Here is a 13,878-nt window from a genome sequence, read left to right as displayed (position 1 = left end):
AACAAATACCCCATTAAATAATACAATGATAGCAAAGTTGGAACCTGGAAGCTAGTGAGTGGTCGTGCCGTGTATTTATTACGTAATTTGGCGTGGGGACGTAGTGGAGACGTGTTAAAAGCATAAAATGAAAAAGAATTTGAAATGTAAAAATGTTTGAAACTAAATTGGTGGGCATTTAATTGGTATATATAAACAAAGCATGAGCGTTTAGATCTCCTCATTCCTCGGCATAGGCTGCTTCTTATAAACTTACGAATTCGCTCTACCTCTCTTCAATTCCTTCTCTTTTAGATCGAAAGAACCAGACCCAGAAGGTAAATTCTTCTATTCTTTAATGGGCAGTTCTTTTTTTCTTTAATTTCTTTTTCGTTTTTGTTTTTGGGTTCATTTTCATATTGCAGATCCGCTGCTGTTGTTTCTGTTGTTTACATTGTCATACATTTTGTTCTATTTTACATGCCCAGTTCGTGGATCTGATTATAAAATATTAGTTCTTGGTCTAATTCTTATTGGAAAAATAACTCTTTTTCTCGGTTGATTAAATTATTGATAAAATTTCACTGAACCGTCGGTACAATTGATTGCTGATTGAAAGCAGTTGATCTCTTATGATATCAATTGGTGTGGCCACGTGTCATGTCTTTGCGTATTGTACAAGTTTCATAAAATATACATACATATATAACTTTGTTTGAGTTGTAATTTTTTTTCTTTTTTGTAGCGTTGTAAAAATGGTGAAGATCTGTTGTATTGGAGCTGGTTATGTCGGCGGGCCAACAATGGCTGTGATTGCGCTGAAATGCCCTTCTATTGAAGTAGCTGTTGTTGACATCTCTGTGCCGCGGATCAATGCTTGGAATAGTGATCAACTTCCTATTTATGAACCTGGTCTGGAGGAAGTGGTGAAACAGTGCAGAGGAAAGAACCTCTTCTTTAGTACTGATGTGGAGAAACATGTTAGAGAGGCTAATATAGTTTTTGTTTCGGTTAACACTCCAACAAAAACCCAAGGTCTTGGAGCTGGGAAAGCTGCTGATCTGACGTATTGGGAGAGTGCTGCACGTATGATTGCTGATGTCTCGAAATCTGACAAAATAGTGGTCGAGAAATCAACCGTTCCTGTCAAAACAGCTGAGGCTATAGAAAAGATTTTGATGCATAATTCTAGAGGAATTAACTTTCAAATTTTGTCCAACCCAGAGTTCCTTGCTGAGGGAACTGCCATTAATGACCTTTTTAAACCTGATCGGGTCCTTATTGGTGGTAGGGAAACCCCGGAAGGCATGAAGGCAATTAAAGCATTGAAAGATGTTTATGCTCATTGGGTTCCTGAGGATCGGATTTTATGCACCAATCTCTGGTCAGCTGAGGTCTCAAAGCTTGCTGCCAATGCCTTCCTGGCGCAAAGAATTTCTTCTGTCAATGCCATGTCAGCACTCTGTGAGGCAACCGGTGCAGATGTCTCTCAAGTATCACATGCTATTGGTTTTGACTCAAGAATCGGGCCCAAGTTCTTGAATGCCAGTGTGGGATTTGGAGGATCTTGTTTCCAGAAGGATATCCTGAACTTGGTTTATATTTGTGAGTGCAATGGCCTTCCTGAGGTTGCAAACTACTGGAAGCAGGTCATTAAGGTGAATGACTATCAGAAAACCCGGTTTGTGAACCGTGTGGTTTCATCCATGTTCAATACTGTTTCAGGCAAGAAGATTGCTATTTTAGGATTTGCTTTCAAGAAGGACACTGGTGATACCAGGGAGACCCCTGCCATTGATGTATGTAAAGGGTTGATGGGTGACAAGGCTCGCTTGAGTATATATGATCCTCAGGTTCCCGAGGAACACATTCAAAGGGATCTTCAAATGAATAAGTTTGATTGGGACCATCCAATTCATCTTCAGCCCACGAGTCCTTCAACAATCAATCAAGTTATAGTTGCCTCAGATGCTTATGAGGCAACAAAGGATTCTCATGGTGTTTGCATTCTGACCGAGTGGGATGAGTTCAAAAATCTTGATTACCAGAAAATTTACAACAACATGCAGAAGCCTGCATTTGTTTTCGATGGTCGGAATATTCTCGACGTGGAGAAGCTCAGGAAAATTGGGTTCATTGTTTACTCCATTGGTAAGCCACTGGATAAATGGCTCAAGGACATGCCTGCTGTGGCATAAAAGACTGAAATAGCATAACAAAGCAAGGCTTGTGACTTGGTTGAGTGTTAGAATAGATATTTGAGAGATTTAAGTATCATCCTATATTTTTGTTTTAATTATCATTTTTATATCTTATTTTTACATTTCATATCTTCAAGTTCTGATATCATGTCGTTTGTTAATTTTTATATTGTAATCCCATGTCAGTAGAATATCAGAATTTGTTGTTCACTACTTGGATTAGTTTAATGAAATCAGAAACTTGGCAAATTTTTTATACTGATTGTCTGTCTTATCCCTGACCGTGTCGTTATTTCATCCATTATTAAATTTTCCAATGAATTTCTTGGAGATGATGGATTTTTCATGAATATTTATCTGCGACTCATGATGAGTTGATGGACCTTTATATAATGAATTAGAGGATTTTGTTCCAGACTTCTAGTTAATGGCAGGGCTAAAATAAAGCATGTTTGCAAACAGTAACTGTGTTCACATTTAAAAAACCAACTCAATTATAATTCCCTTTTGTTGGAATTATGTTTAAATGATACTTAAAATTGATGATAACTTTATAGTTCCTAGCTACTTGGAATTATTTAAAATAATTGGATAATGGCACATAAAATTTGTTTGATGGGATTTGAAAAAATAATGTATTATCATTATGTATACTTCCATGGCCTATGGTTGGCGTATTTTTCATGACACAATTCTATAACTAGTTATTTTATAATTCGAAATAAGTAGTTTATGAATGTATATTTACATAAATTAAAAATATTTATTGTTTTAGATCTTCACTTTGATCTATTTTTGACTTTTAAAAAAATTAATTGTCTTCGATACTTTAGTCGTTTTACAAATTTCCTCTCATCTAAATCAGGAATGTTAATAATAATACGAATAATTAATACAAAAAATTCCTTGGCAAATTTGGAAAAAGGGGAAAGACATAGTAAATAACGCAATGTAGGGAGCTTTACGTAAATTTCCCTATACATGGGCCGGTTTAGCTTAAATAGGAGGAGTCTGATCCAACTCTGAATTCACAAGGATCCCACAACCAAGAAAAAATAACCGGGTTCTTTTATTTGGACCGCTTTCTTTACAGAGAAAAACACGAACCGTATCTCTCTTCTCGGCGTCTCTTCGTTACGTCAACCCCCCCCCCCCCCAAAAAAAACGATCTCTTTTTATAATCTGAAATTGCTATCTAATCGTCAACTGTAAAATCAATTGTTTTCGATTCTCAATCTTCTCTACAGATCAATAATTCTTTTATTCCCGGCCGTTAATTTCATTCAATTCTAGGGTTAGGGTTTCGATCTCCTCAATTAACGATTATAACCTCTTGATCTGCTGGATTTTGCATCGATTCTCGATCTATGCTAATATTTATCCTAATTAGGTTCAATTTTTGTGGATAAGTCTCTATCCGTTTTCGTTATTTAGGTTTCGGAAGTTTCGAAGTTTTCGATTCCTCAGTGTTTGATTGAATCTGTAAATTCATAGAGGGCTTTTGCTTCTTTCATTGATTCGTATTCTTTCGTGCGTTTTTGGGTGGTAATTTCGTGGTATTGATCTGCAATTGAGAATCTAGGGTTAGGGTTTCTGTAAAAATTAGGGGTTTTTACTGTTGTGTAATTCGATTGGAAAAACGTACTTTCTCGTCAAATTAGCCAGACTTCGGATATAATTGAGTGTGTTCCCAACTAAAGTAAGGTCTCTAGGGTATCAAGTCGCTTGAAGTTTGAATTTTGCATACTTGTTAAGGTAAATTTTGTTATTGACTGTAATTGTTTATATGTCAGTGCTATTTAACCTTCTTTTTATGTATTGATATTTGGCAATTTTTTTTCATTGAGTTGAATGTAATTCTGTTTCTAAATGTATTATGTTATTTGTTTGTTAAGACTTAGATACTGATAAGCTTACTTTTCTCTGTAAGTTTCTTTTGGATATTTATTTATCAGTGCTGGAATGTGAGTGGTGCTCTTCGTAGCAAATACATTTTTGGAATATTTTTTTAATAGTGCATTTATACTTCAAAGAATGCCCCAATTGTGTCTTTGTTCTACGTGTTATTTGTTTGAATTAGTGGATGCACTGATTTCAAGCAACATCTTGTTTGACAAGGATCAGTGTGCCTAGCTGTGCCATTGTGCATAAATAAAAGGATTTTTTATTTTGTTTTATATTTGGTCGCTGGTTGAGAATATGCACAAAGGGGATGACCTAAATTTGAAGTTTCAATTTGGCTTAGTGCCTATTTGGTATGACTTATTTAAGAGCCATAAGTGCTTATTTAATTGTATAAGCACTTTTTAAAAAATTTTATGGTGTTTGGTTATTTTTTTAGTAGAGTTTTTTTAGCGTAAATAAGCTAATTTACCTCTACTAGCAAAAGCCCAAAATTTAAGCTTTTGGGAGTAGAGGTTAGAGAACTTTTCTAAAAATATATAATATAAAAAATATCACACAGTTCAATAGTTCAAAAGTGCTTTTTTTATTGACAACCAAACACCCAATGACTTTTTGTCCAAAAGCTCTATTGGTATAAGCTCTACTGTTATAAGCTCTATTTAATAAGTTGTACCAAACGGAGCCTTAATGTTGGTTGGTTGTCCTTCAGGTCGAGGTAAAGAATGGGATTTAAAAGGCCTTTTGATGATGAAGAGTTCCAGGAGCTCCCTTATAAGCATTCCAGACAGCTTGATATAAACAATAAGATGATTCGATTTTCAGAGTTTGGTCCTTGTGATGCTGCCTCTCAGAAACATGATACTTCGGGTAAGATGGCAGTCCATATCTGAATCTGCATATACGGCGCAGATGGTATAAATTGTAATTAACTGATTAAGATGTTGAAATTGTAGTTGATCTCAATATTGGCTGTTCTTATCTTTATATGAACTAGGTGAGGATGGGAGTGGCTTTTATGAACATCAATGGCATGAGGCATCTGAAAATGGTACTGTCGCTAATGAACTGACGAATTTGGTTGACAAGGATTTTGAGACCAGTGCCCCCTTGTCATGGGTCACAAGCAGTTCTTGTGAGGAAGATGCTGGGTCTGGTTCTACAACACATGCGCCTCTTTCCTTGGAACATATTGAATACGACTACCCACGGAGAACATTTGTTCCTTTTGAAGATTCTTATTCTTCTCTGTTGGACCGTTCTCCTAGAAAACAAGTTCCTCTTGGACCAAATCATCAAGCTATTCTTCCATCATGGGACAGGAGCATGGGGAAGAACATATTAGATGGTAAAGCTACGTTGCGTGGGAACAATTCCTTAGATCACCTGGGATCACATAATGTTGTTGACAATGACAATGAAGAAAAATGGATGGGGACTTGTATCATTCCAATGCCTGACTCAAATTCGTTTGCTCACAACATTGACCAGGTTGGACGGGGTATTATGGACTGTGACTGCCTGGATGAAGGCTCTATCAGATGTGTGCAACAACATGTCATGGAAGCCCGGGAAAAGCTATTGAAATCCCTTGGCCATGAAAAATTTGTAAAGTTGGGTTTATGTGACATGGGAGAGGAGGTGTCTTGTAAATGGAGTGAAGAAGAGGAACAAGTTTTCCATGAAGTTGTTTACTCCAATCCTTTTTCATTGGGTAGAAATTTCTGGAAGCAATTGTCAGCAGTGTTCCCTTCTAGAACCAAAAAAGAAATTGTCAGCTATTATTTTAATGTTTTTGTACTCCGTAGGCGGGCCGTTCAGAATAGATCTGACCTACTAGAAATTGACAGTGATGATGATGAGTGGCATGGAGGTTATGGCGGTTCGGATGAAATTCGAATTTCAGAGGAAGATGAAGACTCTGCTATCGAGTCTCCTGTTGATCAAGAGAATGCAGACTGTGGAGAGGATTCTTCTGATGAAGATGACGACGACGGAGGTGACAGTGATGGTGATGTGGGAGATGGTGGGGGAGAGGTAACTGGAGAAACCTGTGGGACTGACCATGTATCTGACACTAATATTGCAAAGTCATTTGATGAGGGTGGGTTTGATGCTGTAGTTCCTCACATGGATAAAATTCCAGGGGACGCTGGGGATGATTTCAATGTTGAAGATGAATCGTGTACATCTTTTGAGTTTCAGCCTGATATGTCTGATTCTTGTGGGGCAATTGATGCTGAACATGCTTTGCAATTAAGTGGAGTAAGGACGGAACACGGCAAAGCTTTGCACGGCAGACTTGATGGGTATAACGATCTAGTTGGTCACATGAATTTATTGGATTCCTGTGATGCTAAAGTTTGGGATGCCAGATACCTGAGCCCTATAAAAGGAGTGGAGCTCCTGCCTACATGCAACATCATTGAAGAGATATTTGGCCAAGGCACTTGGGATACCAAGACAAGAAATGACTAAGACATCTAGCATGTTGAGTCTCAATTTGTTAATGGGTTCCCCCAAATGGCCAAAGATTGAGACTTTCGTAGTGAAGGTTTTAATGGAAGAAAACTTCTATCTGAATGATGGGAGATTTTTGCCTTTTGTTCCATCTTTGTAAATTCTTCTGTGGTATGAAATGTGCTTCAGCAAGTTGAAGCACCCGTAGAGAAATCTCAGTGTTGTTTTTGAATTGCACAAAACCTCAACACGCATTCCGGTCCTTAAACCGACACCTGGAACACATTTACTGGGAAAAATATTATTGATTTAACTTTGTTGAACAACCCTTGTTAATTATCTCACTGTTGGGTTTGTACACATGGGATTGAGAAAAGGAATCCAAGTGTTTTGACGAAAAGAACATTAGGTATATTCTTCCTTTTCGTTTTCTCTTTTTCTTTTCTTATTTGAAAAAACTTTATTGTATGGATGAATTTAACTCCACCACCACAAGAATTATGCTACTCTTGTGGTAATTCAAGAAAGTAGAGAGAGAAGGAAAAAAAAAAAAGTGTTGCTAGTATTTGCGACATTTCATTTACCCGTCATTAAAATTACTGCGTTATAATTTTGGCTGTAACGTGTAGATTCTTCGTTTCATCGGTATAATTATCTTCTTATCTTCAAAGTCAATGCTATCAAATTGGTGATTTTTTTTTTTTTTTGAGAAGAAAGTGGTGATATTTTATTAACTTGGTTTGGCTCAACTCAAACTTGGTCAACTCCGGAGATAATTACTCAAAGAATAAAAACAACCTAAAGCATAAATACACGTTAGGTCATATTCAATCTAACCACCAAGAAGAGAGAATCTCTAATATTTGATAAAATAAATCCCATTAATCTCTCTTTCTTTGTGACTCATGAGATTCATGCGTTGCCAAGATATCATTCCCAATGGCTTTTGAAAATAATTCTGGTTACCTCATTTGGTACTTCAATTTCTCGTAGTATCTGTCCGACCTTTCAATGAAGCTAGGTCCTCGATACCTCATTGTTTTGTTTATAAAATCCAAGTCCGTCCAACCAAACCAAGGCAGATGCGTTGCACGGAAGACACAGGAAACAAAGCAAAATAAGGGTCATTACAAAGATGCCTTGACTTGAAGTCTTGAACATTGAATGAAATCTACAACCAATTCTTTTGAGAGACCAAAACCAATACCTAAACCTGCTTTTCTTTAGCTGCAAAATTAGACTATCAATTTCATGACGTTGGAAAGTGAAAACTGTTACATTCATGTGCCATTTTTATCTTAAATTTGTAGGGAAAAAAGGACTCTGATGCTCTTAAGATTTACACCGAGATAAAAAGTAAATCCTCCACAAAGTTTTTGGAATAAATACACAAACCTTTATTATTATTATTTTTTTATTATTTTTCTATTTATTTGAGGATATCAAGCATACCATCGCATCTCTTGTTCTTGACTGCGGCAGTCCAAACTAAAAGGGAGTTGTGTATCCATTTCAAGTACTTGATATTTTAATTGTGGAGAGGACATTAATTATTGAGAAATGCAACGACTTTGCAAACTGGTTTGGTTAATGGGATTGTAAATAAAAGAATTGACCAAAAGCGTTATACAATAAGATCCGAGTACATAAATAGGTGGAATCGGTTTAATTGGGGTTGCAAAAGTGGGAGTGGGAAGGTGAAAGGCGTAGCAAGGCAATAACGGTTGGAGATTCTGACCTTCCACTTGAACGTATGTGAATGTGAGGGAGCTTACAAGCAAGACAAAGTAAGGCATCGTTTGGATGCTTGAGTTCGCTAATTTAATGTATCTAGTACTCCTCATTCCTTGGGATCCTCAAAAGACCTCAAAATCCTGACCGTCCAATTCAACAGCGAAGGGTCCTCACTTGAGTACACGTGCTGCCTATCTTTTCTTCCCTTTTTAATCTTTTGCTTCCATGCATGGAATTCTCCTCCAACTACACAACACAAAACAAAGAAGAGAGAGAGAGAGAGAGAGGGAGAGAGAGAAAGAGTCATGGTTTTTGGTTTGATTGTTCTCTTCTTAGGCCTCTTCATCGCCATCATTGGCGGCCTGTTTCTTTGAAATTTCAATCTCTTCTTTTGAACCCCCATTGAATTTGAAACATTCAAGATAAAAAAGAAAAAAAAATGAGTAGTTGTTGTATATGTCATAATATCTAATTGTTGGAAATGGGATTCAAGGGCCTTTGCCTTTCTCTCTTTTTTCTTTTTTTAACCCTTTTCTTTTTTTCTCTTTGGGTCGGATCTCGTAATTAACAAGAACTGTCACATCTCAATTCGTAAATGGTAGTTGATTTGATCCTCTTCTTCTGATCATCATCAACCACCGGTAGTAAAAGCAAGGCAAAAGTTTCAATCTTTGGGTGCTCATCGATCTGGGTTGATTGATTCTTGCTGGTTCTTGTTTCTTCAGCATTCTTGAGGCTTCTCTAAGATTACGAAATGCAGCATTCTTGAAGATTTGAGTTAAAGGTATGAGTTACTGATCTTGTTTCCCTTAGTGGGTAATTTTTCTTTTGTGCTTAAAGTCATCAGATCAATAATACATGGAAGCAGCAAATCAAAAGAAGAAGTTGTTTGTATGCAAGTATTGCAACAAGAGGTACCCATGTGGCAAGTCTCTAGGTGGTCACATCAGGACTCATATGAATAATGGGAAATCAGCTGAAGCTGAAGGTGAAGGGGAAGTCAAGCTCAACATAGACAAGATTTTCTCAGGAAGAAACATTAAGAAAGATTCATGCTTTGAAGCTGGTGGCCAATCTGGTTACGTTCTTAGAGAGAATCCCAAGAGAACTAGAAGGTTTGTTGATTCAAACACGCTTACTTCACAGCAAGAAATGGTTTGTAAAGAATGTGGTAAAGTGTTTCAGTCGCTCAAAGCTCTTTGTGGTCACATGGCTTGTCACTCTGAGAAAGATAATAAGATGAAAACAAGTTTTCAAGATCATTTAGAGGGTAGTGATTTGAAGCAAAAGCTAGTAATGGATAGTGAATCAGATACTGAAACATCTGCTCCGAGTAGGCGAAGGAGATCCAAAGGAACTGGATACATGACCATGGGTGCTTACTCTTCCTCTGTTGATGTCGCAAATGGTTCTTCATCTGTTTCAGAACTTGAGCAAGAACAAGAAGAGGTGGCTATATGTTTAATGATGCTGTCGAGGGATTCTTCTGGTTGTAAGAAAGGCTTGAATTCATTTGCTGATTCTTCTGATAATAATTCAGTGGTTTTAGAGGCTAAGTCATCGTCAATAGATATGAAAATTAGTGGTGCGAATTGTGTCCCTAACGGTAATGAGTTTGTGGAAATGAACAAATCTAACGACAGCAAGTTCAAGTCTGCTGAAATCGATGATGTTTCTGATAATTCTGATTCTGGGTATTTTAGGAATGGACCCAAGAAGGCCGAATCAAATGCTTCTTTTGATGGATTTATCAGGACTGGTAAATGTAAGAAGTCTGGAGTGGAATATGGACCTGGATTTGAGGAGTTCGATGCAAAATTTGAGAAAAGTTCCAACAAGAGAACTGAATTTGGCAAGCATTTGACCAAGGAAGAAGATTTTGCTTTAGTAGATAGAGCTTCAACAAAGCATGGTTCAAGAAAGAGAGCTAAGAATGATTCTTCAAGTCCTCAGATTTTCCGCAACAATGCTCAGAAGAGAAGTCAGTTTAAGTGTTTGACATGTAACAAAGTTTTCCACTCTCCTCGGTCTCTATGGGGACACACAGCCAGCCATAGTAAGATAAACGGCTGCTGTGAATCCATAAATGAAAGCAGTGAGAACAGCAGGGAGACTGATTCATTTCCTGTTCCGATGCCTAATAGTAAATTTTGCAAGTCTGTCAATGGCAAGACCCCAATTGCACAAAATTTGTCTACCAATGTCGATAAAAGACTGGGGTCAAAGAAAAGCAAGGGGCACGAATGCCCATTCTGCTTCAGGGTTTTCAAGTCAGGCCAAGCCTTAGGCGGTCACAAGAGGTCCCATTTTGTTGGGGGAAGTGAAGATAAAACAGTGGTAATTAAGCAAGAGCTAGATGAGATGCATGGTCTAATTGACCTTAATCTTCCTGCTCCAGTCGAGAATGAGGTGATTAGAGATGCAGAGTTTTCGCGATGGTAGTTTGGGAGCAACACAAGCATGAGTTGCTGCTGGTGGGTTTTTGAACTCTAGCCGAAAATTTTTTTTAGCATAGTTTCATCAGGATGCAAGAAATCTTGAGTGTACAGACAAGCTTGATGAATTGCCTTTTATGTTTTTCTTTTGCTTCAGATTCAAGGATATCTTACAAAGGTAAATGTTCCATTTGTTGCTCATACATATATGCGCTGTAAGAAGTCTTTAGAAAGTATCTTCATCTTTGGAAGTTTTTGTTCGCCATGATGTAATGATTTGTTTCATCTTGAAGCATTGATTTTTTTTTCCCTTAAATTTCTTCTTTGTGTATTGCATTTTCCATGATAATTACCAAACTCAGGTAACATGAAATTCTGGTTTTACATATAGCTAAGATGATGGACTAAATTGTCTCTGTCAGCATTGGTCCATTGGGTAGAGAACATGAACTCCAAATTCTATAAAGAGCATTAGCCATAATTTAGACTTTTGTACTTTATGCAAGTAATCAAAAATTGGTCTCTAAATTAAGATATAACTTGAATGAATTTCACTGTTCTAACTTTTGGGTGTTCCCTCCCCCCCCCCCCGGCCTTCCTAAAAGAATCTGGGACCACCTCTGCTTTATGGGGAAACACTTAAAAAAAGTGCCATTTTAAAATTAGGAGAGAAGCTTCCTTTTACAATTTACATGCCCAACTCTGTTTTTAACATTAACTTATGCATGTTACATGTATTGCATTTATAAGGCAAAGCTAAAGATTTTCAACTAGAAGGTCTTAAATATATATAAATATTCCTGCTTGAAGTCACTTGTTAACATGCTCTTGAGTAAATGCATTTGCTAATGTTTAATGCAACCTTCCCTTTACATTAAAAGAGGTTCTTCTTTTACACAACATACCTCACATGCCCCAATTATTGTCACATTTCTCTTTACCTTATAATAATTCAACGTTTTCGATCAACCCGGTGTCTTATTCGCAAGAACAGTTCCAATAGGCGTTTCAAAGAGCATTGAAATGAAATATATGGAGTGGTTGGGCAACTCTTAAGATCCAAGACAAGAAAGGGTGTGTATGAAATTATGAGGAATCACATATACAAACTTTGATGCACTTTTCATTATTCAAGAGGAAATGTCACTCAAGGTGGTGGTTGTGTACTCACCTACCATTAAGCAAAAATAATTCGTCAGCTCATTCTTGTGAATACTCCTTGCCTTTCATTTTCACTTTCATTTGAGAGGTGTAAGATTCTTATTCATCTTTATTTTGCACATCATATATATATTCTTTTGAGTGTGTTAGGGGTGAGAAATAAAGGAGATTGGCTTTGGGTCAACTGGCATTATATTGAATGTTGTTTTAGTTTCCAAGAAAGCTTCAAATTGACTATTAAAATATAGAGCAAGCAATGAAATTAGATTTTTCCAATGGGTCATCATTGACTTTTAGCCATGCTCAATTCGGTCACATTTGGTTGCTTGCTAATGCTTGCGTAAAGAAATTTGCCAATGGGCCTTGTCATTGGGCTTTTTCCCTCTTTTTTCTAGCACTGAGTTTGGAGTAATGATTTTCTTTATCTTCAGAATTGTTTCGCCGGCCCTTACTTTTTACTTTTTAATTTATCTTACGATGAGATTTGTTGTACTCTAAAAATTATGTTAAACATTTTATTATCTTGTACAATCATTTATTATTTTAAGAAAATTAAGTTTCACTTTATGCATTCTTAAAAATTTTTTAAAAAAATCCTTATTCAAATTAATTAACATTATTACTTAAAACATCAACAAAATTATTTACTACACCTAATTTTAAAAAATTTAATATATACTTACAAGTTACAACAATATATTGAATTCAAGTTGTAAACAAATTATTTAAGACAATTTTAGTTGTTAATTTCTTGTTTATCTGTGCTCAATAATTTGATATTGAGAAGGACCTTGAAGAGAAGGATTATCATGAATTACGATTGTTGGATAATTGCTCATATGGTGCACAGTTTGGAGGAGGATGACAAGATGTTTTCTTTTTGCAATGATTGTTCATTCTTTGTCTCATCTAATGAGTTTCTGGGACTCGAAAAGAATTGTTTTTATTTTGATGGTGGAGAGCCCCCACAGTTTCTAGGCCACCACCAACTTGGCTGAAGAGTGGAGAGAATTATACTTTGAACAATAAGTGTTCAAAGTAATTATACAGTATCAAATTATAATCAATTGTTGATAATGGTAATTCACATTATAGGCACTTTTGTAATAATTTTTTTAGTACAATTAGATTGTTCTGAGTAATTTTTAGAGTATAAATAGCCCCAATCCTTATCTTATTATTTTTTAAAATTATCTTTATTAAAATTAAAATATTTTTATTTTCTCTCTCCCCTCGACAATCCTCTCTCTCTAGCATAACCATCACCCTCGTCACATATCTTTTTCACCATCAATCCATTAGATCAATTAGCATATAATGAGTTTTCATATTAGGCTTTGTTAAAATTTATGAACAAGTGGTAGATTTTGTTGTTAATGATAATGGTTTTTCTTTGTGTGATAATTTAAGATTTTTTTGAAATTTTAATTTGGGATTTGATTAAGACTTAAGAGTTAAGAGTTGGTATTTAATTCACATTTTGAATTAATTTTTTTTTTTAAAAAAAAGAGGGAGATGAGAAGTTAATCTGTTGAGAGATTGAGTGAGAAAAAAATATTTATTTTTTATTTTTAATAAAAACAAAAATTTTAAAATAAAAGATTAATTAAAAAATAAAGGCTTATGAGATAAATTGAGAATGTCAAATATCACCACTTACGAGTTTGTTGGGATATTAAAATTCTGATAATGTCTCGTTATAGAATCTAGAGTTAACTAATCTGTGTGATTTGACGGTGAAAAGTGAAAACGGAAGATAAGATCAAAGGATTATTTATTTTTTTGGCAAATCAAAACAAAATATGTGTTGTGTTGTGGGCTGGGCGAATGATTTTTCTTGGGCTGGAAGTCTTAAAAGCAATGGGCTAAAATGTGGATCAATTTAAAATGTAGACCTTGATGATTGAGTGACGACCCACTTAGATACCACTTTCAAATTTAGGGCGGCACCTTCTATTTTTAGCTCTTTAAAACAATGAGATCACGCATGTGAAGCACAGGAATAT

At 36.0% G+C, this 13,878-nt stretch overlaps 3 protein-coding genes across 3 annotated transcripts; all 3 read left to right on the top strand.

The window, feature by feature from the left end:
* Positions 1-131: 131 nt before the first annotated feature.
* LOC18045292 (UDP-glucose 6-dehydrogenase 3) lies at positions 132-2,436 on the top strand. The gene is made up of 2 exons (XM_006438748.2): positions 132-317; positions 725-2,436. The coding sequence occupies exon 2, from the start codon at positions 735-737 to the stop codon at positions 2,175-2,177; it is 1,443 nt and encodes a 480-aa protein (XP_006438811.1). The 5' UTR covers positions 132-317; positions 725-734; the 3' UTR covers positions 2,178-2,436.
* Positions 2,437-3,207: 771 nt separating this feature from the next.
* Positions 3,208-7,138, top strand: LOC18045291. Its single transcript, XM_006438747.2, has 3 exons — positions 3,208-3,935; positions 4,795-4,952; positions 5,080-7,138. The coding sequence occupies exons 2-3, from the start codon at positions 4,808-4,810 to the stop codon at positions 6,558-6,560; spliced, it is 1,626 nt and encodes a 541-aa protein (XP_006438810.1). The 5' UTR covers positions 3,208-3,935; positions 4,795-4,807; the 3' UTR covers positions 6,561-7,138.
* A 1,416-nt stretch (positions 7,139-8,554) lies between these two features.
* On the top strand, positions 8,555-10,969 carry LOC18045290. The gene has a single exon (XM_006438746.2). It carries the CDS (start codon positions 9,135-9,137, stop codon positions 10,716-10,718), a length of 1,584 nt encoding a protein of 527 aa, XP_006438809.1. The 5' UTR covers positions 8,555-9,134; the 3' UTR covers positions 10,719-10,969.
* Positions 10,970-13,878: the final 2,909 nt, after the last annotated feature.

This window comes from Citrus clementina, unplaced genomic scaffold (assembly GCF_000493195.1).
Source record: "Citrus clementina cultivar Clemenules unplaced genomic scaffold, Citrus_clementina_v1.0 scaffold_4, whole genome shotgun sequence".
NCBI lineage: Eukaryota > Viridiplantae > Streptophyta > Magnoliopsida > Sapindales > Rutaceae > Citrus > Citrus x clementina.
This window is presented reverse-complemented; position numbering and strand designations above follow the sequence as displayed.